The sequence below is a fragment of the Sorex araneus genome, chromosome 6 (genome assembly GCF_027595985.1).
Source record: "Sorex araneus isolate mSorAra2 chromosome 6, mSorAra2.pri, whole genome shotgun sequence".
NCBI lineage: Eukaryota > Metazoa > Chordata > Mammalia > Eulipotyphla > Soricidae > Sorex > Sorex araneus.
The window spans coordinates 155,648,721-155,674,802 of NC_073307.1; the positions used below are offsets into that span (position 1 = coordinate 155,648,721).

General features: G+C 41.3%; 1 protein-coding gene across 1 annotated transcript in view; it reads right to left on the reverse strand.

Moving 5' to 3' along the window:
* Positions 1 to 26,082, reverse strand: part of LPXN (leupaxin) — a 48,420-nt gene that overhangs the window by 6,257 nt on the left and 16,081 nt on the right. The window contains exons 4-7 of the mRNA XM_055141379.1: positions 13,393 to 13,492; positions 8,804 to 8,971; positions 7,726 to 7,899; positions 7,526 to 7,607 (exon numbers count right to left, since the gene is read on the reverse strand). Of these exons, the coding sequence (XP_054997354.1) occupies positions 7,526 to 7,607; positions 7,726 to 7,899; positions 8,804 to 8,971; positions 13,393 to 13,492 (524 nt within the window). The remainder of the gene's footprint in view (positions 1 to 7,525; positions 7,608 to 7,725; positions 7,900 to 8,803; positions 8,972 to 13,392; positions 13,493 to 26,082) is intronic.

The following is a 26,082-nucleotide window of genomic DNA, read 5'->3' on the forward strand; positions in this document are numbered from 1 at the left end:
ACACGGTTGTTGCTTGGTCCATATTTTCTTCGATAACAGACGTGTGAAAAATATTACAATACCAAACAGGCTTGGTATTGTACTTCCAAGGTACCATCAGCTCTGGAAGTACTATGTTAAGAAGCAAGTTTAAAGCCTCGTTTCCAAAACTGTGGATCTGGGTTTACATAACTGAATGTGGGGGTCATCCGAAAACCTGCCAGCAGTCAAATGTTTCTAAAGAACCTGAGAGCAGGTTTTCAGTAGGAAGCTTGGGGGTGGGAGGCAGAAACGAACAGGGAAGAGAACACCACAATGGCAGCGGAGGGAAGTGTTTGACCAGGAGGACAGGGCGGTGCGGAAAGGTATGCACAAAAAACTGTCACTGTCATCCCGTTGCTCATCAATTTGTTCGAGCGGGCACCAGTAACGTCTCTCACTGTGAGACTTATTGTTACTGTTTTTGGCATATCCAATACGCCACGGGTAGCTTGCCAGGCTCTGCCGTGTGGGCACGATACTCTCAGTAGCTTGCCGGGCTCTCCAAGAGGGGCGGAGGAATCGAACACGTGTCAGCCACATGAAAGGCAAATGCCCTACAGCCGTGCTACTGCTCCAGCCCCTATCAGGAGCAATACTAAACCAGTGTCAAAAGTTATTTTAAAAGTTTACATGTACACGCAGGTGAATTCTTCTACAAGGAACTTAAGACACTGAGAAATTTTTCAGGAAGGCTGCCTCAAATGTGGATGACGATTATCCAATCCCACGTCTGCAGCGCTTGCTTTGTACTAGTACCAACCCACAGGGCTAACGTGAAATTCGCTCCTCACAGCAACCTTCCCATTTGAAAAAGAAAAAAAAGAGAAAAATCACATAAAAACAACTAATCTGTCATTAGAGCTAGAATCTAAATCTAAGCCTAACTTCATAGTCTACTTGGATGTCAAACTTAACGATACTATGAGCCAATAATTACTGTAGCACTGTAGCACTGTCATCCTGTTGTTCATAGATTTGCTCGAGCGGGCACCAGTAACGTCTCCATTGTGAGACTTGTTGTTACTGTTTTTGGCATATCAAATACACCACGGGGAGCTTGCCAGGCTCTGCTGTGTGGGCGAGATACTCTCAGTAGCTTGCCACAGGCTCTCCGAGAGGGACAAAGGAATAGAATCTTGGTCGGCCACATGCAAGGCAAATGCCCTACCCGCTGTGCTATCACTCCAGGTGCAATAATTACTATAAAAAATAAAAGCTGGACTTTGCCTCACCAAAAGAGTGTGCAAGCAGAGTATGCATGATGGGTCGGGAGGCAGCCCCGGAAGAAGCATTAGTTCCAGAAATCAATGTTGATAGCAGCAATCGGGTTTGTAATAGGCAATAGGAGCAGCCAGGGCTTGGGACCCAAATCATGTTGCTCCAATAGTTTTCCATTATGCTTTTGGATAGGCCTGACTTCATTCATCTGCGTTTTCTTTCCCAAGCAGACAATTTAATAGACTTCGAAGGCTGCGATATCTGAGTCTAGCTACACTAAGGATTTTATAAACTAACCTGTATTTGTCTAAACCCAAGACACAGAAGAATTTGCTTTGCTTCTTTTCACTTTATCCAAAAATGTTTGCTGTCTGATCCACTGCAATGGAATGCAGGAAGAGCAACTATTTAAGAACCAAAAGGCCCAGACCCACAACCATATTTCTTGCTTCTGGATAGCCCCGTATTTCTCCAACTTTCAGATGCGACCATCACCAAAGAGCTTGTCCATATGCAGATAGTTATGCCCTCTGTCCAGAGTTTCAGACTCAGAAGGACTGGGCTGGAACAGGGGGATTTGTCTTTCTGACCAGTCCTCAGGTGATGCTGAAGCTTCATAAAGTAAGTGACACGAAACCAAGCTGGCGGTGTTCCTTGAGAAAACCAGCGCACACACCGGCTGACTGGGCAATGAACCTCATCTAGGCCTTTGCAGGGTGTCTGTTCTCAAGAATCAGCCGGCAGGAAGCTAACAGCCTCTGCTCCAACTAAGGTGAGTCTCAGGAGGGGAATCCAAAGCAATCAGCCCAACTTGCTGAGAAACCCGTGCATTTAGTAAACAGTATGCTAGACTGAGAAAGTTTTTGCGCTTACTTTCCTCAGGGCTCTCTCTGGGGCCAATTACCTCTGGAGAACAGATGAGAAATACTAACAATTAAAAGTACCACCGAGAAGGGAGGGTGTTTATACTCCGGTGAGGCTCGAAGCCACAGGGGAAATTAGGAACCACCTGCCTGGACTAGATAATGAACAATTAAAATGAATGAGGAAGCCGATGAAGACCGGCTCCCCGAGGGAGGATGCAAAGACCCGGTGTGCTCAGAAACTTGAGTCTGCAAGAAGAATTCTCTGAACTGAAACGAAAATAATGCGGATGAATTAAATTTCCCAGGAGGTTGAGTGGTTAAACTGTCATTATAGAAACTCTACGTGTATGACTATGTGACTCAGGTAAGGCAGGAGGCCACCTAATTAATGGATGAACCATATGGAGATCCACTTGCAGAAAGCAAAAAAATAAAAACAAAACAGCAGCCCAAGATGAACTTCTGCGTTCATGATTTTGCAGGGCGTGTATGTGGTCAGATGACTCGATAAATACATTATTAGGTCTGGCGTCATGTTCCACATAAAAGTCAAAAATGATCCAATCCACTTTGTCTGTTTATTACCACCTATGGATGGTTTTAATGTGGAGTTTGTGAGAGGAGCAACAGGACACAGATAAATTTCAGGAACAATATCAGATGCAAAAGAAAACTATCTAAGCATCGTGAAGGCGGCTGATATTCATTTTCTTGACTTGGGCCAAGTCCACAGAAACACTCCACATTAAAACCATCCATAGGTGGTATTCACTGGTTGACTGTTCAACTCAATTCTCAAACTTCTATAGCTACTGATAGTAAACTGTAAATTTACTATGACATATTTTAACATATCTTTGAATAAATCTTGATGAAAAACACTGCTTAACTAAAATGCAATCTAGAAAGGAAATATCTAATGATTTGTGGAAAGGACTGAACAAGCTTCAGTGAACGAGCAAATTATGACAAATCACTTTGCTAGTAGGTTACATCAGAGCTACTGTATCTGAGTTTATCTTCAAATTATATTATGTTGATGCCATGACAGTAAAATGATTCAAGGGCAGAAGAGGAATTAAAGAACTGAATCTCTCCCAAAGGGTATTTATGATTATATAGTAAAAAACAAACAAACAAAAAATAAAACATGGGACTTGTAGAAATAAAGCCTGAGTTAAAATTCTAAATCTTTGACTTTATTAGGTGTGTGATTTTAGGAAAATCATTTTATAACACTGAGACTCAGCATTTCCATCCCAAACTAGATAAAAGGTGGAATAAAATTACTCTCTGATGAGGTTGTGATGGAGACAAAATGAATACTACTCAATAGTCTACATGATGACATGCCTGTCATTTAAAAGTCTCCACGCTGGTGAAGGGAGTTGTACTGGGGACAGGTGAAGGGAGTTCACACCCTCCTGAAACATCCCTAACTTGAAAGTTCTAGAACATTGTTTAAAATAGAGCAATAGTACAGTGGGTAGGGTGTTTGCCTTACATGTGACCGACCTGGGTTCGATTCCCAGCATCCCATATGGTCCCCTTGCGCACCGCCAGGAGTGATTCCTGAGTGCAAAGCCAGGAGTAACCCCTGTGCATCGCCAGGTGTGACCCAAAGAACAAAAATAAAATAAAATAAAATAAAATAGACTCACAAGGAATACAAGACGACCAAAGATGATGTATCAATAACACTTTCCAAAAATCTTAAACAGGTATAAGAATGCTAACAAGTAAACTGAACCCTATATCTCTATAGAAAATAGAGACATATAACTAAAAATCACTGAAATCCCACTGACTGCCACCTGCCCATGATCCCTAAGTGAAAACTGGAATGAAGGAGATGATCTGGAACCATTGAAATCATTTCTAATAGAGTGCCAGTAAGGAACAATGAAAACCCTGCAAACAAAGAATTTTTGAAGACGGGTATACTCAAGGAAACGTGCCAAGGCAATACCAGCCAGCCAAAACATGTAAATAGCAATCAAGAGCGTGCAACTGGACCTGCAATGAATCCACAACTCCTCAAAAGGAAAAATAAATACCTACTAGGCTTAAAGAGCTAGAACCAAATAAACTACAATAGTAGACACTTAAGAACTTTCCTGTCTTCCAGTATCAGTTCCTCGCACCTCATTTCAACATAAGGGGGGTCTGATAATCAAGATTAAAAATGAGGACTTTTAGAGTATGTCAAGAACAAGAAAAGTCATAACCCCCTTCCTGGATTCTTGCCCACTTGGTTCCACCAGGGGAAGAAGTCGCTGTCACTTTAAATATGTAAGAAGTTTTATCTTACTACAAAAAATGTGATTGGCTGAGGGTTTTGTTTTGTACCTTAAATTGAGGTCCTATTTAAAACTGTACCAAGTCTTCAGAATGGCCTTGACCAAGATTTCTGTTTTGTTTTCTATTTTCTAAATGCTTAAGATTTAGGGAAAAGGAGCAAAACTTCCTCCACTTGTTTTATTTTAAAAGGATAGGAAAAAGCAAAATATAGAAGTGTTCTGATTCCATGAATGAGTCATATTTTCTCAAAACAAACATAAAGGAGTAAAAAAGATATAGAGATTATTCACAAAATGGAATTTATAAAAAAAAAAACCTTGCAACAAGGGGAAAATATCACCAAAAAAAAAAAAAAAAAAAGAACTGGAAATAAGAAACAAAATCTTAATGAAAAGTTTTCAACCCTGGGACCTAGAAGGCAGTGAAACAATGTCTTTTGAACTGAAATGTTTTTGAACTGAACTTTTGAAATGTTTTCTCCTAGAATCCTAGGCCCGGGCAACTTAACAGAACAAACAGAACAAAAATACCTTCAAATATTCAATGTCTCAAAAGTTTTATCCCCTCTTCACACTTTCTCAAGAGCAACTATAGGATGTGTCCATCCAAACTAAAGACAGCACAATTATTAAAAGACATGGAGTGGGGCCAGGAATGTGGCTCAGTGGTAGAACACGTGTTCTTGCATATGTGAGGCCCTGGGTTTGATCCCTAGCACTGCCAAAATAAAACCCACAAACAAACAAACAACAACAACAAAAAACAGGGGCTTTGACCCAGGGGATCAAAAGAGAAAATCAATACCGGAATTTCCTCAGTAAATGGCCCAGGACAAATCTTTCTCAGCAGACCTGAGAAGAAAACATTTCAACTGGGGCAAAAAGGATAGAAATCTACATGGATGTCTCCCTGGAAAAAAATCAAAAATAGGGGCCAAAATATTAGTACATCCGGTAGGGTGTTTGCCTTGCATATGGCCAACCCATGTTTGATCTCAGCATCCCACGTGGTCCCCTGAGCACTGCCAGGAGTAATTCCTGAGTGCAGGGCCAAGAATAACCCCTAAACATCGCCAGGTATGACACCCTCCTTCTCCCATCCACCACCAAAAAAGCCAAAAAATGTGGGGGGCAGAGAAAAAAGAAAGCTTTAAAAAATGAAATAGGAAGAAAAATATCAAGTGAAACCAACATGCTACCAGAATATAGTTGGCAATTTTGAGAATGATTTCACAGTATTCTCTGATTATTCATCACTGCATCACTGTCATCCCGTTGCTCATCGATTTTCTTGAGCGGGCACCAGTAATGTCTCTCATTGAGAGACTTATTGTTACTGTTTTTGGCATATCCAATACGCATGGATAGCTTGCCAGGCTCTACCGTGTGGGCTCCATACTCTCAGTAGCTTGCCGGGCTCTCCAAGAGGGGGGAAGAATCTAACTCGGGTCGACTACATGAAAGGTGAAAGCCCAACCGCTGTGCTATCGCTCCAGCCCATCTAAATATTAACTTTGGAAAATAATTAAGTTATATAAAAGTACACCACAGGTCAGGAATGTAGCCCAGCAGTAGAGAATTGCAAGTGGGAGGCCCTGAGTTTGACCCTGGCACTTCAAAACCAAAATGAAATATATGTAACACTGTTCTAAATATATATAATATATATTCTAAATCACTGTTATAAATAACCAAATATATATTCAGTGCTAAATAACTAAATATATATCCAGTTCTAAATAACTATTTCTAAATAACTAATACATATTTAAATATATGTACATATATTTAGAACGGAATAGATTATATTTAGAACTAAATATTTATATATACTTAGAGTGGAATATATATTCTGTTCTAAATAACTAAATATATGTTCCATTATAAATAACTAACTATATATTCTAAATATATATTCAGTTCTAATTTAGAATATATATTCTAAATAGACTGGAGAGATAATGCAGCAGGTAGGGCGTTTGCCTTGCACACGGCTGACCCGGGTTCAATTCCTCTGACCCTCTGGAGAGTCCCGCCCACACAGCAGAGCCTGGCAAGGTACCGGTGGCGTATTCTATATGCCAAAAACAGTAACAAGTCTCACAATGGAGACGTTACTGGTGCCCGTTTGAGCAAATCGATGAACAATGGGACGTCAGTGCTACAGTGCTACAGTTTTACTCAGTACCTCGAAATTCTAAATAGATATACATATATCTATATATATTTATCTATATATATTTATATTTATTTATAGATATAGATACTATTCTGAATCCTAAGCAGGTATTACCTTCTTAAAGTTTTATACCCTATATGGTAAGCATTATTATCAGGCCCATTTAACTATTAAGGAAAGTAAGTTACAGAAAGGTTAAAAGACAAGATTATTTAGCTTATATTATATAATCATATGATCGTATTCTCGCAACAAACAACAGTTTGTTGTATGGCTCAACTATATGGGTAGTATTTTCATTACTATTCACCTGTAGTTACTGATCTCACCTGTCTTTGTATCCTAATTAGATACTGAGAGAACTGGGAGAAGGTAAACTCTGTTAAGGCTAAATCCTTATCTTTCCTGGTAGAAAGTTATAACAATTAGAATGTGTGCAAAACAGATCTATGCTAATATATTATTTAAAATATCCAGTAACAGGCTGGAGATAGTACAGCAATTAGTGCCTGGCATGCAGCCGACCCAGGTTCAATCCCCAGCACCCTATATGGTCCCGTAAGCCCCACAAAGAGTGATCCTTAAGCATACAGCAGGTGTGAGCCCTGAACACTGCCAGATATGACTCCGAAACAAAATAAATAAAATAAAGTATCTAGTAACATAGGAAGCAGCTGGACACTTTTTAAGAGATTTGGGTGTAGAGAAAGGAAAAGCAAGGAATGTTTAAAATGGAAGTGATATTCAACTTTAAAGTTGAATTTGATTAAAATACACAACTTTCTTTGATTAAAAAAATGATTTAAATAAAATTCACGAAAGTTGGAAAAACCCAGGGACGAAAGCATCGAATACCAAAGCGGGCACCTGCATGGTATTCGCAGGTACCAGGATCAGCAGGGCAAGGCAAGATCAACCCCTGTAAGCAGCCCCGGTCATACCTTCTTCACCAAACACCTCTCCGCAGTGAGAGCAGAAGAAGTGCTCAGGGTGCCAGGTTTGGTCCATCGCCGTCAGCACTTTCTGGAAAAAGAACACAGAGAGAGAGAGTAGAACGCTGCAGGGCTGTAAACCAGGACCCCCCCTTCTATCTGAGTGTTGGAAAGCTGCATGGGAACAGGGGGACATGGGGTTCACTTACATCCAGGATGGGGGCAGCGCAGTAAGCACACCGAGGAGAAAACAGATGGTGGTAGTCCTTAGGGCAGTAGGCCAAGCCATTCCGCTCAAAGAAGGGGCTGGCACCAATCTCTTCTTTGCAGTGGGTACAGATGAAGTGCTCTGGGTGCCACGCCTGCCCCAGAGCGTGGATCACCTGCAAGATGAAATAAAGCCGACGTGGGATTTCAGCAGAGGGTGAGGGCCTAGCGTTGCACAACTCTGGGGAGTTCTTATCTTATCACATGCTACTCAGCACCCTTTGTAGTTTGGGGACGCTGAGGCCCAGACCCAGATTCTAACATGCAGTTTGCAGCCCAACTTTACTGATAGTGAAAGTATCTGACTGATGATGCCGTGAAAAGCCAGTAACGGTCTATTGGCACTAGACTGCTGTTGAGAGTGGGAGAAATAACAGAACACAGAAGAGATAGACAGGGCATGATTACGTCCCTGGTAGAGCCAAAGGCCACGTTTTCATTCCTCTGGTTTAAGCGCTTCTTCCTCTTAGGCCCTTGCAGAACAGATCTCAAAGGCCTTTAACGTGGTTTGGGGGGAAGCGTTTTTTGGAGCAGGAGTTTGGCCATGTTTTGGAGCTGAGTGCAGCTGCATATGGAAATCAATCAATTTAGAGTGGGAGGGTTTGAAGAAAGCGACTGAGAAAGTTGCTCTTTATACAGGCAGTGCTGAAAGATGGCTAAGGAGTTCAAACTCAGGAATTAGATTTTCCCGGGTCAACTTTCATCCTTACCTATTACTAGACCTTGGGTATACCAGTTAATGTCCCCAGGTCTCTGTTTCCTCGTTCTCACAAAGAACATAAAAATAAATAAATAAAAATAGGGTCTCCCTCAAAGGATTAATGCAATTGTTAAATGAAGGAATACTTAATTCTATGCCTGGACATTATCAGTAGTCAGTAATTATTAATTAATACTAGAATTCTCAGTCTATACAAAGATAGAGTCTGTGTGTGTGAGATAGACAGACAGGCAGACAGACAGACAGACAGACATATCCATATACAGAGATGGCTGTAGGGCCAACTTGGCCCATCCCACCTTCCCAGCAATTGGTTTCTGGCAGGAAGCACAGTGACCCTTGGGCACTGTGGTAATTCCAAGGTCCAGTAAATCCTGCTCCAAATCCCCCAGCATCGAATCCAGGGAGGCCTGGTGGTCCTGCTTATCTGGCAAGTGTGTCCTGCTGCCATCTGGTTTCGCTGTAACCTGGTATCAAGGAGAGAACGGGAAGAGAATCAGCGTCATTGAACATTTGCTCTCAGAGGTATCTTCTATAAGAATCTCTATGATCCAATAACGTGCACTTCCATTAATCCCTTAGTCTTTCGATACCCTTCCTCCAAGGCACGGGAAGAATTCAACACTGAAACGCAGTGATTTGATTCTTCGTTGTAATTCATCTCTCTTTTATTCAAAATTGCTCAGGCTGAATGAAATCTAACTCCCTTGGAAATCTTTTCTGACCAGGCTGGAGAGATAGTATAGCAATTAAGATGCTTGCCTTGCACACATGGCCAATCTGGGTTTGATCCCTGGCATCCCATATAGTCCCCAGAACCCCACCAGGAGTAATTCCACAGCGCAGAGTCAGGAGTAAACCCTGGGTGTGGCCCAAGATTTTTTTTAAATTGAAAATTTTAAGATGATACCCTTTATAAACTTTCAAGATACCCAACACCAACAATTAATCAAATCAAATCTTTTTTTTAATTAATTTATTTTTTAATTAGTGAGTCACCGTGAGGATACAGTTACAAATTTACCCATCTTCGTGCTTGTGTTTCCCTCATACAATGTTTGAGAACCCATCCCTCCACCAGTGTCCATTCTCCACCACCAATGAACCCAGTATCCCTCCCACCCCCCAATCCTGTCCCCCCCCACCCCACTCCGCCTCTGTGGCAGGGTATTCCATTTTTTTCTCTCTCTCCTTTTGGGTGTTGTGGTTTGTGATAGGGGTATTGAGTGGCCATCGTGTTCAGTCTCTAGTCTACTTTCCACACGCATCTCCCTTCCCACGCGGGATCTCCAACCACATTTTACTTGGTGTTCCCTTGTGTATCCGGGCTGCCTTTCCCCCCAGCATGTGAGGCCAGCTTCCAAGCCATGGAGCCAACCTCCTTGTATTATATACTACTATTCTTGGGTGTTACAAATCCAATCTTTTATTCATCTATTCTGCAATATTTACTGGACTCATAAATATAAGAGTTTGTTCCTATCACTACTCCAGGATCTTAGCAGAGAACAATGTACAAGACTGAGTATCTGTCCAATGTAAATGAATTTAGGGACACAGAAGAAAGGAGCTTACTTTGTCTGAGAGATAGGAAATAACAAATACATGATGTAATGCCAGGTATAGAGAAGATACATTATATATACTATCACTGAGTCACTGTCATCCCGTTGCTCATCGATTTGTTCAAGCAGGCACCAGTAACGTCTCCATTGTGAGACTCGTTGTTACTGTTTTTGGCATATTGAATATGCCACGGGTAGCTTGCCATGCTCTGCCGTGCAGGTGAGATACTCTTGGTAGCTTGCCAGGCTCTCTGAGAAGGGCAGAGGAATTGAATCCGGGTCGGCTGCGTGCAAGACAAACACTCTACCCACTGTGCTATCACTCCAGCCCATTATATATACATACATACATATATATGTATACAGACATATATAACATAAATATATAAATGACAGAGGAATAATTGACCTAAATAAGTTATCAGAGCACCTAAGGAGGTGATATGTGGACAAATAGTTAAATGATGCGCTTAGGAATAGAGATATTTGTGAGGAAAAGCATTCCAGAAAATGAAAACAATTTGGTACGCTAGAAGAAAACTTTTTTTTTTGTTTTTAAAGTTGGGTTTTAACAGAGAGTGAGAATATTCGAGGCAGGAGAAAGTAAAAAGGGGGATGCAAAATTCACATCACGCCCTAATGGTTTTGTTTAGTGGAGTGGAGCCAAGGAAGGGTGATTTCAAGCATGACAGAGAATCTGATTTACAAGATCTCTGGCAGCTGAGTGAGGAACTGAGTGCAGACTAGCAAGAATAGTATTAGAAGCATTTATTAATGGAGAATTTAAGATTATCAGCATATCAGCGGGAACCAGAAATACTGACTTGGACCAATGTTAGGGAAAGAGAGAGGGGAAAGTTGTTATAAACCATTCAAAAGAAAAGCCTTTTGTAACATCAAAGAAAAAGATGTCAAGATGTCCAATTTATTTTTCATCACTTCATCCCGATTCCAGCTCTCTCAACTGCCAACTGGATGACTACTACTTTCTACCCAGCATTTCCTGGTTCGACACAAAATTCCTTCTAGTGTTAGATTTGCATGCCCCAGTCAGTCATCCAAAATCTACCAGGCACTGGCCTCACTTTACCTTTCCAATCTCTTCTTTTATTACTAGTAAATAGACTCTATTGTTTAAGGCAGGCCAGGCTCCCTGCAGTCTGCTGAATATGATCTGTTAGTCTGCCTTCAGGCTTCTATTATCCTAGTTTTACTGCCAGAAATAACTGCATTATCGCACTAATGCAAAATGTTCACTTCCCTTCAAGAAGTTTTATCATCGAACACACTTCCTTCCTCCTCTATTATGTAATGCTAGTGTTGAGATTAGTGTTCAAGAGGGTAACCAATCTTAAGTAGGAAAAATAACTATGGTAAAAAAAATTAAATTCAATTTATCTTTCCCCAATTTACATCTACAGTTATTTTCTAGTATATTTCAGTATACTTCAGAATGAACATGTAAGAAACGGGAAATACTGACGACCTCCAGGGGAAAGAATTGAAGGGCTGGGAACAGCTCTCACAGAGAAACAAATCACTGTGAATTTTTGTACTTTCAGTTTTTGTACAATGAGAGTGGGTGGCCTACTCAAAAACAAAAAAAAAAAGAAAAAGAACAAAAGAAAAAATTAATTTTTCATTCCAAATTAATACATTCCAAATTAATTAGAAAACAAAACACACGTTAAACTCCTAGACTACATTTTTTCTCAAATATTCCCAGGCATATACTGCAATATAAGGAATGTACGAAGCTCTTGTATGGACCTTAAAGAAAACTTGTTGGGGCTGGAGTGATAGCACAGCGGGTAGGGCGTTTGCCTTGCACGCGGCCAACCCGGGTTCGAATCCCAGCATCCCATATGGTCCCCTGAGCACCGCCAGGGGTAATTCCTGAGTGCATGAGCCAGGAATGACCCCTGTGCATTGCCGGGTGTGACCCAAAAAGCAAAAATAAATAAATAAATAAATAAATAAATAAATAAATAATTTTTTTTTAAAAAAAAGAAAACTTGTTTCTGATATTCACTTGTCTCTTGAGTAAATACATATTATTCACAATATTTTAGGAACTGTGTAATTTTTTGTGTCCCAAAGATAAGACCCAGATCTCCCCAATCAAATGCGTTTTTATATAATGCCATGAATGATTTCATAATTCACTTTATACCATAATACTCTAATTTAGGGTAACTGAATTCTATTCTCTACATAAAAATTTCAGATTGTATTTCTCTTAATAAAGTCATTTTTTAAAAATTATTGTGAGTCATATCCAGTCGTGTTTAGAGAACTTGCCATGGCAGAGACAGAACCCAGGTCCTCAGACATACAAAGTATATGCTCCAAACCCAGAGATGCTAAGAGAACTTATTGCTGGCTGTGCGCTCAGGGGTCACTTCTAGAAGAGCTCAGGGGACCATATGGGATGCTAGGAATCGACCCGGGTTGGCCACATGCAAGGCAAACGCCCTACCTGCTGAGCTATCACTCCAGCCCCCATATTCTACTTTCAAAGCCTTATTTTGTTTTTCCCATTTTCAGTACCTATTCACCCACAGGTCTCCATCATTCCACTCATCTTAACAATCCTTCCACACCGAAGCAGCCTTCGACTCAGCCAATTCCCTTAGGACTCATTTCAACGGAAAGGACCCCCTGCCCCCTCTCTGCATCCAAACACTTTCTTCTCGACAACTGATGATCACACAGCATCCCCAACTCCTTTTAAAAAAAATCCCCGCGGGAGAGACTCTCCAAACAATAATAGTGAGTTTTGTTGAAATATTGAATGCAATCAAAGTGAAAGTAAAGTGAAATTTATTAGTTACACAGGCGGGGGGGGCTAAGGGTGGGGGGGCTAGGGACGTGGGGGGGCTAGGGGTGTGGGGGTTCGGGGTGGAGCTATACTGTGATTCTTGGTGGTGGAATATGTGCACTGGTGAAGGGATGGGTGTTCGAGCATTGTATAACTGAGACTTAAACCTGAAAACTTTTTAACTTTCCACATGGTGACTCAATTTAAAAAATTAAAAAAAAAAAAAATCCCCGCAACCTCGCTACATCCTTAACACTTGTGTCACTCATTTTGCCACACTGCCTTCTTTTATCCTATAATTAAGATACTGACGCATCATTTTTACCAAGCCCATGTCAAATGCCTATAATCATGCTCTCTCTGGGGCCAAGATAACACATACACAAAGTTGAGTTCATTTGCTACATTAAATTTAGTCTGGGAAAATTACAGGCAGTTTAGGGGAGTTCTGAAAGGGGGGGATGCACAAAGAAAAAGCCCACAAGCTTTACACTGAGCTCACCTTCTGCTGCATTTCACACAGATTGGCCATGAGTTCATCTAGTTGAGAGGCTGCTGTGGTTTTAGGAGGTGGTGGTGGTTCTTTCGGTTCTTGAACCTTACTACGGGGAGGAAACCAAAACAGTCATAGAAACACATCAAAACTCAAACAAATACTAAACAGGACAAAGAGAGCAGTTTTAATTATTAACTCTGTAGATGTAAGTAAAACTCGAGACAGAGGATATTTCCAAAAATAAGCACTCGGCTGAAAAATCAAACTTCTGTCTCTATGCATCATCTCAGAATGGGATTTTACACTGGAACGCTGGGGTGGGAGTAGGGGAGAGGAGGTTAAATAAGTACCTGGCAGATCTTTTATCTCAACAGTCAGTTCTGAACAAGATTTTAAGATCATGATCCTGTATGTTTTTAATTTTTTTAAAATATTCTATTATCTCTCGTAACTGGCAGATCTTTTATCTCAACAATCAGTTCTGAAACAGAATTTTAAGATCATGATCCTGTATTTTTTTAATTTTTTTAAATATTCTATTATCTCTTGTAACTGCCAGGCAAAAAGACAAAGTGGAAAAAAAAATAGGAATATAGCACAGGCAGAACAGGCAAACAGATTCATGGCCCAAAGCTGGTCATGTCCATCAATTTTTGATATAAACAGCTGCTTTTGTACAGAGCTGGAGAATTCTCACAGGGCTGGTATATGCCCGAAAGCCTGAAATATTTTCTAACTTCCCTTCTAACACCTGGTAGAGTTTAGGCAAAGTAAATAAAGCTGGTGTCATCACTATAATTGTAAATAAACTGCTGATGATTATGAATTGAGTCTCAATAAACAGGACACAAATTTTGTCCAAATTCTTGCAAAATCATTAATAAAATAACTTTGTTTGAGGATAGAAAACAAAGTTTAAGAAATTCTAAGAAATAACTTATCCTGTTGTAGGATGGCATTACTTTGCCCTTTCCCTCCTTGCCACAAGTAGCTTGTCCCGGTTTTACCCAGAGTTTAGGCTTACCCCAGTCTCACCCACCAAGGTGTTCCCGAATCTCTCCCATCCCTTTGTTTAGCTATAATCACTTCTCCATGTTCTCTTCCCCAAAACAGTTAATCCGCGGCTTTCCCTTAATCTGACTCTGCTAATTTGCAAGGTCAGACCTTCCTAGGATACTGAATTTATATTATATAAGTTAATATTGCCTTTCTCCTCTTCTTGTGTCTTTTGAATAATTTACTTTAAAGCTATGTCTGTTTTGTATAGACACAAGAAGACAATATTATGTTTTTATAACTTGGGAATTAATTGGCCTCGAGTATTATTCCCTCCCGGGCCTCTGCTTTCTCCACTTAAGCCTCAGTTGCCCTCAGTTCCTAGCACCCCAAAGTAGGGTCCCCGACGTGGGACGGGAAGGATCCAGGGCAAGCGGTGAGTTATGTGCTACCCTGGCATCGAGATGGGCCTGGCCAAAGTGCCTAATTCTTAACTATAAGTTAAGAGCTTGATCATAGACAAATGCTATCATGATCCAATAGTAATTATGAGACTGGGACCCTGCCACGGATAGGAAAGACTAATCTGGCCTGAGCACTATAGTCTGAGATTGAGATGACTCCAGGAGAGCAATTCTATAAGCTTAATGCATCTCTTGCTGTGTCCATACAAAATGATTAATATTATGAATATTTATATATTAGTTTGGACGAGGAGAGGAGAAACACACCCATGGGATTATGCCCTTGGGTGGGTGTCCTGCTGAAAGAGAATCTGTCCTGGAAGCAGCATCCCCTGAAGGAAAGAACTTTGCCCCTATTGATTGTGACCACATCTATGTGTAAGCCCCGACCCCTCATGCTGGGGGGATTTAACTAGGCTGTAAGAGTGGGTTGCGGGGCCAGATCCACGGGGCCAGATCCACGGGGGCAGATCCACGGGGAGAGATCCAGGAGAGTGGGAGAGAAGCGGAGGGAGAGAATGAAATAAACAGATCGAGCAACCAGTTTGGCCTTCTTCCTTCTTCCTTCCGTCGCCTGCCCTTGACCGACAGCACACACAGCGGTTCTGGGGCACCGGACGCGGGCGGTGAGACAGAGCCGCCTGGAGAGCCCGCGAGTGCACTAGCCCCTTGGCGTTCTTTAGTTTTTTACACACTGTATCATTAGAATCCAGGGAATGAAAACAAATTAACCTCAATCTTTTTTAAAAAAAAATAAAACACTTCTAAATCAGTCTTGGGATAAGAAAAGGAAGTTAAAAATTCAATTTAGAAATAATAGTGAGGATGCACACATATATATATACAAATGCTCCTCTCGGAATCCAGAGCAAAATATTATTGAAAGGAAAATACGAAAAATAGACTTAAGTACAATACTGAAATCTAAGAAGAAACAGAAATAAATAAAACCTCATTAAAATCTAAACAAAAGTACCAGCAAACACAACCCCAATAAACAAAAAACAAAACAGAGTATAAATTAATATTGTAAGCCAAGTATAAATGAATGAAACACAAAACACACTTTTCCAGATGCATGGTATATATTTTCATAGAAAAATATGGAAGGTCGCCTAATATGTCCTATTGCTATGTCAGTGTTTGTCACAACGCAATGAGTTACTGGGACATTAAAGAGGAGAGAGACATAAATTTATTTTATCTCAATGAGCCCAGTAATTGCAACGGGTCCTGGGACTCTAACTCATTCAGCAAATGATTCAAAAACTGAGGTTAGGGGCTGGAGCAATAGCACAGCATCTAGGGCATTTGCCTGCACATGGCCAACCTGGGTTTGATTCCCAGTATCCCACATGGTCCTCTGAGCACCGCCAGGAGTAATTCCTGAGTGCATGAGCCAGGAGTAACCCCTGAGCATTGCCAAGTGTGACCCAAAAAGAAAAAAAAAAACAACTGAGGTTACATTTGCACCCTAAAACTACATTCCAAAGTGTTGATTAAACTCTTGCAAGACTAGGTACAATATTTACTCATGTTTAAAACAAGATATGGTTTCCAGCCTTATATTAAAAAGGGAGACAAGATATAGATTCAGCCACACATCACACGGGAGCAAATTGTTTCTTTACATAGCTCAGGCTTAGGGCACACTTTTCCACAACCCTTATCAGCACAGAGGGTTGTGGTAAATCCCTGGTTCTGTTAGGGAACTGCACAGTCATCGTGGATGGCAGCTCTTCAATCTCAGGGTCTGACACTTGCAAACTTTTAACCCTTCCCTGTTCCAACAGCATGGGGATAGTCGTATCTTAAACTATATAATGCCATCAGAGACCAAAACAAATAACTCAAATCGTTGCATAACACCATAAATATTGCATGGATTTGATACTGAAAGTAGAAGGAACACTGTGTGTGTATGTGTGTGAGAGGGAGAGCGGATGAGGAGAGAAATAAGGAAGGGCGGAGCTTATTTAAATAAAAACAATTTTACTGTGTTTAAAAATCATCACTGCTTGTGTTATAGGGCACTCAGGTTCTTGTCCACCGACAGTCAATATTGAAAGCAGAGGACCAGAGATAAATGGCCAAATTTCTCTCTGGTCAGGGGAAAGGGAAAGGGCAGGGAAGCCGGGAAACAGGTATCCTCAAGTAGGAAGACCAGGAAAAACTAATCTTTTTATATTTATTGGTGATGGGTGAGGAACTCTGCATTGAGCTTAAGGTTGGTAAAAGAAAGGCACTAGGGATCAACATTTAGTACCATACTAAATGAAATGAGTAAGAGAGGGACAGACATAGAAGGACTGCACTCATTTGTGGAATATAAAGTAACAGAATGGGAGGCTGGCACCCAAGGATAGTAGAGATAAGGGCCAGGAAGATCGCTCCCCAGCTTGGAAGCCGGCCTCACATGCTGGGAGGAAAGGCAGCTGGAATAGAGAAGGGACCACTAAGTAAGTGATGCTTGGAAGGCTCGCTCGGGATGGGAGATGTGTGCTGAAAGTAGACTTGGACCAAACGTGATGGCCACTTACTATCTGTACTGCAAACCATAACACCCAAAAGGAGAGAGAGAGAGACTAAAAGGGAATGTACCTGCCACAGAAGCAGGGGTGGGGATGGGATGGGGAGGAATACTGGGAACACTGGTGGTGGAGAACGGGCATGGTGGAAGGAGGGGTGTTCGACCATTGGATCATTGTTTGACTGAAATGTAATCACAGAAGTTTGTAAGTCTATAACTGTATCTCACGGTGGTTCATTGTCACTGTCACTGTCATTGTCATCCCATTGCTCATCGATTTGCTCGAGCAGGCACCAGTAACGTCTCCATTGTGAGACTTGTTACTGTTCTTGGCATGTCGAATATGCCACGGGGAGTTTGCCAGGCTCTGCCGTACGGTAGAGGAGGGGCGGAGGAATCAAACCCAGGTCGGCCTCGTGCAAGGCAAATGCCCTACTGCTGATGATTCATTAAAGAAAAATAATTATAGAAAGTTAAACAAAAAATTTTTTAAAAAAGAAAGGTACTAGGAAGAGGAAGACATTTGAAAGGGTACAAATCCTGAGCCCGACTCTAAGGAGACTAGGACAGGGGCTCGGGTGCTCGCCTTGTACAGTGTTCGGAGCACCACCTGGGCGGTTCAGAAACACAGACGCAAGAGTAGCTCCGAGCACTGTCAGGTGTGGCTTCAGCATTACAACAAGGATTGCACGGACTCATTTTCTAATAGAAAGAATAACTTTATAAACACATGATAAGGGCTAAGGAGTTAGAAAACTGAGATAAGGGTGGTAGAAGATGTGGCACTGGAACATTGTGTGCATAAAACTCTGTCATAAACAGTACTGCAAACCACTGGCGCCTCAAATACAACTTTTGAAATATACATTTTCTAAATAGGGAAAATTGAATAAAAGGAGTTAAAATAAATTGAAGCCATACCCCTATTGAAGACTGAGAACCAAAGAAAAATCCCATCACCTGATAAAATATTTCTGTAAGAAATCCTTTTTTAAAAATATTACAAGCACTGTAGCACTGTAGCCCCATTGTTCATCGATTTGCTCGAGCGGGTACCAGTAACATCTCCATTGTGAGACTTGCTGTTACTGTTTTTGGCATATCAAATATGTCACGGGTATCTTGCCAGGCTCTGCCATGCAGACGGGATACTCTCGGTAGCTTGCCAGGCTCTCCGAGAGGGACAAAGAAATCAAACCTGGGCCGGCTGCATGCAAGGCAAACGCCCTACCCACTGTGCTATGGCTCCAGTCCATAAAATATTAAAACAGCCACATATAAATCTTTATCTACAGATACATAGATTTTTGTTGTTGCTGTTGTTTTAGGTCACATCTGGCAGTGCTCAGGGCTTATCCTGGCTCTGTGTTTAGGGGTCACTTCTGGTTATGCTCAGGGGATCATATGAGGTGCCGGGAATTGAACTTGGGTGAGCACTGGCAAGAGTGATCTCTAAGCACAGAGCCAGGAGTAAGCCCAGAACACAGCTAGGTGTGGCCTAAAACTACAAATAAAAACAAACAAAAAAAAACCTATTTTATTTTGAAATAGATGCTGTGATATGGTAATGGTTGGAAATTACTGCGAGGGTAGGGGGTGGAGGGCAGGGAAGTAGAGAAAGGTCCATAATGACAGGACTAGCTGGAAATGATCACTCTGGGCAAGAACTGAGTAATGAAAATAGGCAAAGGGATATACGTGATAACCTTTTATCATCTGTATTGCAAACCATAATGTCTAAAATGAGAAAGAGAAAGAGAAAGAGAGAGAGAGAGAGAGAGAGAGAGAGAGAGGAGAGGTGCCTACCATGTGGGGTGGGGAGTGATTTGGAGGTGTGAGAGGGAAATTGGGGACACTGGTGCTGGGAAATTACACTGCTGGAGGGAATGGGTGTTGGAATATTGTATGGCTGAAATCCAACCATGAACAGCTTATTTATTTATTTATTTATTTATGCTTTTTGGGGTGGCTGGAGCAATAGCACAGCCGTTGGGCGTTCACCTTTCACGCAGCTGACTCGTGTTCGATTCCTCTGCCCCTCTCGGAGAGCCCGGCAAGCTAACGAGAGTATCGAGCCCACTCGGCAGAGCCTGGCAAGCTACCCGTGCGTATTGGATATGCCAAAAACAGTAACAAAAAGTCTCTCAGTGGAAAGACTTTACTGGTGCCCACTCGAACAAATCGATAAGCAACGGGATGACAGTGATGATGCTTTTTGGGGTAACACCTGGCGATGCACAGGGGTTATTTCTGCTCTGCACTCAGGAATTATTCCTGGCAGTGCTCAGGGGATCATATGGGATGCTGGGAATTGAACCCAGGTCGATCGCATGCAAGCAAGCGCCCTACCCACTGTGCTATCACTCCAGCCCCGAATCATGAACAGCTTTCTAATGCTCTATGTCATGGTGACTCAATTTTTTAAAAAATGAAACTGAGAATTTAAAAATAAAAATTACTCTATAGGGGCTGGAGTGATAGCACAGCGGGTAGGGCGTTTACCTTGCACGAGGCCGACCTGGCTTCAATTCCCAGCATCCCATATGGTCCCCTGAGCACCGCCAGGAGTAATTCCTGAGTGCAGAGCCAGGAGGAACCCCTGAGCACCACCAGGTGTGAACCAAAAAGAAAAAAAAATTACTCTATAATATAATATTCTGAACGTTAAAAAACATAAAACATACACGCATAAAAAAGAAATAGACGGTATGATTATTTGTCTAGGAACTATGAAATCAAACAACTGTTAAAAGGAACAAAAAAATAAGAATGGTGACTAGATACAAGAATAAGATAATGGTCAACATTTTTTTGCTAGAGCAGCAGTAATGAACTTGAAAATATAATGGGAAGGAAAAAACATGTTCCCAATGTCAATAAAAATGTTCTAAAATATTAAAGAATAAATCTAACAAGAAATATGCAATATTTCTGTGAATAAAAACCAATGGGAGACATAAAAGAAGACTCACATAAGGGAAGATGCTAATATGGTGTCTCTCAATGAAGCTATAATTTTAATTTCACTGTAATTTCATCTAAAAACCCTAATTGAATTAGTTGACAAAATGATGCTACAATTCAAGTTTAGAAAACCCTGAAGGTATAAAAAGATGATAAGCAAAGGTTCATCCCCAAATGATTTCTATAGAGTGACAATAACTTTAAGTGATGTTTGTAAAGAAACGAATACATCAAATTAGTAGAACAGAATTCAGAAACAGACTCCTAATTAGACAAATGAGAACTTTTATATGGCAGTACAGTAGTTTAGGTCATTAGAAACTAACAATGCAACTCAAAGTGTGTGACAACCTACTAGGAACCTAATAAACTTTGATCACTGCATATCATACACACATTTAAATGAGTATTTAAATAAAATACTCATATCTCCATGTCAAATATTTTAAACAAAAATACTAGAAGAAGAGGGGCTGGAGTGATAGCACAGCAGGTAGGGTGTTTGCCTTGCACGCGGCCAACCACCGCCCGGGGTAACTCCTGAGTGCAGAGCCAGGAGTAACCCCTGTGCATCGCTGGGTGTGACCCGAAAAGCAAAAAAAAAAAAAAATAGTAGAAGAAGATGTAGGATATTTTTGTAACTTGTGCAAAAGGCAAAAACTCTGGTCAAAAGAGAAAAGTATCTACTAGCCAACCTAATAGCAAAATATTTAAACATATTTAGAATACAAACAATATTCTATAAGTCTATAAATTATAATAAAAAGATAACACAATGGAAAACTAAGTTAACTTTTTTAAAGGCATGTTTTAAATTTTAATTTGAGTATTCGTTTTTATTCATGAGTAAATATGTGTGTATGAAGTCATGGGTTCTATGTCCTGGCATCCATATAAATAAATTAAATACATGGAAATATTATCAAAGGAATAATATTTCATCCATAATATAGGATACTGTGCAGCTGCTATAAAGAATTATATATTTACCAGACAATAATAAATTTCAGGACTGGAGCAATACCACAGCAGGTAGGGCGTTTGCCTTGCACGCGGCTGCCCCAGGTTCGATTCCTTCATCCCTCTCAGAGAGCCCGGCAAGCTACCAAGAGTATCCCGCCCACACAGCAGAGCCTGGCAAGCTACCATGGCATATTTGATGTGCCAAAAACAGTAACAACAAGCCAAAAACAGTAACAACTCTCACAATGGAGACGCTACTGGTTCCCGCTTGAGCAAAACGATGAACAACGGGACAACAGTGCTACAGTGCTAGTCTACACTCTGCCAGTTCCTCTGTAAAAGGTTTTACATAAGTCCTCTTCAAATTTTTGCAATCATTTTAAGAGGGAGATGTCACTATGCTCCAGATGAAAATTCTGGGCTCAGAAAATTTTTTTTTAATTTTTTATTAATGAATCACTATGAGGTACAATTACAAACTTATGAACTTTCATGTTTGCATTTCATTTATATCCCTCCACCAATGCCCATTCTCCTCAATCAATGTTCCCAGTATCCCTCCCACCACCCCCACCCCAACCCCCACCACCCCACCCTGCCTCTGTGGCAGGGCATTCCCTTTTGTTCTCTCTCCTGTTGGATGTTGTAGTTTGCAATAGAGGTATTTATTGAGTGGCCATCATGTTCGGTCTATAGTCTACTTTTGGCACGCAGCTTTCAACCTGAGTGGGTCCTCCCAATAGTCTCTACTAGGTGTTCCCTTCAGATTTCTACCTCTTTTTTTTTAACAACACGCAGTAAAAATTTATTCATATTAATAACTCCATTTGTCATGGGGGTTGTTGCTTAGATGTATGGGATGGCACATGCATGCTGTGGGCTCAGAAAATTTTGATGATGGAACATCGTATGTCAAAGACCCAAGTATGAATAACTTTGTGACTCATGGTGCTTTCATAAAATAAAATTTGGAAAAAGAAAAATAAAGTTAAAATCTGGGGCCAAAGAGTAGAGTGGCCACAGTGTATACTGCTGACTTGGACTTTGATTCCCTGGAACCTGATATGGGCCCCTGAGCCCCACCAGGAGTGATGATCTCTGAGTGCAGAGGCAGAAGTAAGCCCTGAGCACCATCCATTATGACCTCAAAACAAAAAACAAAACAAAAAATAAATGAAAATAAAAAAGATTTGTTCTAAAAAAGGCATCACTGAATAACAGAGTGTCAGGATACAAATTGCAAAGCTAATGCTTCAAAGGTAATAGGCATCATACATTAAACTAACTCTGGGGCTAGAGGGATAGTACCACCGGTACGGCACTTGTCTTGCATGCAGCCCACCTGGATCTGCACCCAAATCTCCTGGCCTTCCAGGAGTGCTCTCTGAATAAACCAATCTTTTAGTTAGACACCTCAGTGACCCATGGATTTTATCATCATAATCAGTTAATAAATATTTCCATTCACAATGAATTATTTCCATAGAGTAAATTTTGAGAAATATAAAATTACTGGGTTATTTGGAGGAACAACAGCAATATCAGCAATATCAGCAATATCAGCCACCACAGAGATTTCCTCACAATCCACCAAACTCATGCCCACCCCCTGCGAAGTCACTGTCACTGTCACTGTCATTCCATGGCTCATGGATTTGCTTGAGCAAGCACCAGTAACATCTCCATTGTGAGACTTGTTACTGTTTTTGGCATATCGAATATGCCATGGGGAGCTTGCCAGGCTCTGATGTGCAGGCGAGATACTCTTGGTAGCTTGCTGTCGAAGAGGGGCGGAGGAATCAAACCCAGGTCGGCTGCATGCAAGGCAAACGCCCTACCGATGTGCTATTGCTCCAGGCCTTGCGAAGCCACAAATGAAACCAAATTTTTGGGTTTTTTTTTTTTTTTGTATTTTTCCTTTTTTTGGGTCACACCGGCGATGCTCAGGGGTTACTCCTGGCTCGCACTCAGGAATTACTCCTGGCGGTGCTCGGGGGACCATATGGGATGCTGGGAATCAAACCTGGGTCGGCCTCATGCAAGGCAAATGCCCTACCCGCTGTGCTATCACTCCAGCCCCCAAATGTTCTTTAAGCATTTCAGACTTGAAATCCTTAGTGGCAAATTCATATTTCATATGAAAACATGATGTTTCCAGAACTGAAAACAGACCAACTACTTATTTTATATTGATTTATTTTAATATTTACTTATAAAAAAAAGGAGAAAAATGCAGAAGGAAAATTAATCTCTCACTCTGTAGGAGAGCTAATCCGTGTCTTTCAGGTACATGTTCCACTACTGAGTAATTTATTTAGGAAGATTTACCAATAAGGAAAATAAATGAGAAAAAGTGGATATCTCTCCCCTTGAAAGACCTTGTCACGGGGCTAAAGAGATAATACAGCAGGTAAGGCACTTGCATTGCACACTCCCGACCTGGGTTTGATCCCTGGCATTCCACATGGTTCTCTGAGCACCACCGGGAGAAATTCCTGAGTACAGAGCCAGGAGCAGGCTCTGAGCATCGACGGGTGTGACCCCAAAACCAAAAATAAATAAATAACCAAAAATACATAAAACACCTTGTCATTTATTGATATATCATCCTGTTTATAGTACAAAGTATGCAGTTTCATTTCCCTCTATATGTATATACTGTATATATCCTAAAGCCTTTATTGCATGGCTAATCTTTCGCCATTCAACTGTAATTCCATTAATTTTAAAGATCAAGTTTCCGTGTGTGCTGAGTTATATATTTAGACATTTTATTATCTCCACTATTGTCTATTTTGTATTATTTTTCCAATGCCAACACTATGTCTAGTATCTGCTTGTAATATTCTTATTCTTGCAGCACTGTAGCACTGTCATCCCGTTGTTCATCGATTTGCCCGAGTGGGCACCAGTAACGTCTCCATTGGGAGACTTGTCTTATTCTTGTCAGTCTTAATATTCAAAAGAGACTCAGCAGTATTTTGTCAAGAGTAATTTCGGTCTATTTTGCTCTTGCTCTTCCATTTTATTGTAGAATCAACTTGTGAAGGTTTTTAAGGGAAGAAAACGGCAGCAGCAAACATGGTGGGATTTGGGATGAGGTTAAATTTCAGGCAAAAACGATGCCTTTCGGTTCTGAGTTTTTGTGCTCACATATAAGGCATATAAATATGCCATTTTTTTGATGGAGAGGAATGCCTGGCAGGACTTACTCCTGGCTCAGGGATCACTCCTGGTGCTGCTTAAGGGACTATATGCAATGCCAGGGACCAAACTAGGATTGACAATCTTCAAGCCAAACGCATTAACCCCTGTACTACTCTCCAATCCAACAGGTCACTTTTATAGCATATCATTAAAGATTTGTAAGGGTTGGGGATATAACTCCAGGGGAAGTATAGTATGGGAAGCATACTTTACAACCTGGAGGCCCAGGTTCAATCCCTGGATCAGTGATTCTTTTACTATATCAAATCCCCTCTGTGTGTGTGTGTGTGTGTGTGTGTGTGTTTTGCTTTTTTAAGCCACACCCAGCAATGCTCAGGGGTTACTCCTGGTTCTGCACTCAGGAATTACTCCTGGCAGTGCTTGGGGGACCATATGGGATGTTGGGGATTGAACTCTGGTCGACCATGTGCAAGGAAAACACCCTGCCCGCTATACTATCTCTCCGGCCTCACCTGCAATATTTTTATGAACTTGTTAGTCCTTATTCATTTATTTATTTATTTATTGCTTTTTGGGTCACACCCGGCGATGCACAGGGGTTACTCCTGGCTCTGCACTCAGGAACCACTCCTGGCGGTGCTCAGGGGACCATACGGGACGCTGGGACTCGAACCCGGGTTGGCCGCGTGCAAGGCAAACGCCCTATCCGCTATGCTATCGCTCCAGCCCCAGGTTTTTTTTTTTTGTAGTCCTTATTTTTAACCACAAGATTTCCATTCATGTTTTTAGATACATGTCTAAGTTATTGTACATACTGCAATTGCCATATACCTCTGAGACATATTTTTATGGAGCTCTATTGTCAACCAAGATTGAACATACTCTTCAGGTTAAACACCGAAGAGCAAGCCTGCTTAAATGACAGAAATAGGAAGGAAGAACCGAATTTCTCAGGCTCTGCACATTGAGACCTCGTGAGCACTGAGTTAATTAGGCCAGCTTCAGAATTTGTAATCATCTATTATGCTTTAACTCGCCACCGGGACATCATTTCTCTCTCCCACGCAGGTTTATTTATTTATTTATTTATTTATTTGCTTTTTGGGTCACACCCAGCGATGCTCAGGGGTTACTCCTGGTTCTGCACTCAGGAATTACTCCTGGCAGTGCTTGGGGGACCATATGGGATGCCGGGGATCGAACCCGGGTCGGCCGCGTGCAAGGCAAACGCCCTACCCGCTGTGCTATCGCTCCGGCCCCAGGTTTATTTTTTTGATAGCACAGCAGTAGGGCGTTCGCCTTTTACACAGCTGACCCATTCCTCTGCCCCTCTCGGAGAGCCCGGCAAGCTACCAAAGAGTATCTCGCCCACACGGCAGAGCCTGGCAAGCTACCCATGGCATATTCGGTATGCCAAAAACAGTACCAATAAGTCTCACAATGAGAGACGTTCCTGGTGCCCACTCGAACAAATCAATGAGCAACGGGATGACAGTGACAGTGACAGTGATGCAGGTTTATAGACCAGGTATCAGTGAGGGTGTGTTGGTCAGGTATGCCTGGGCAAATACAAACATGCGCAGTACACAGGTAGAATTTAATGCAGCAATT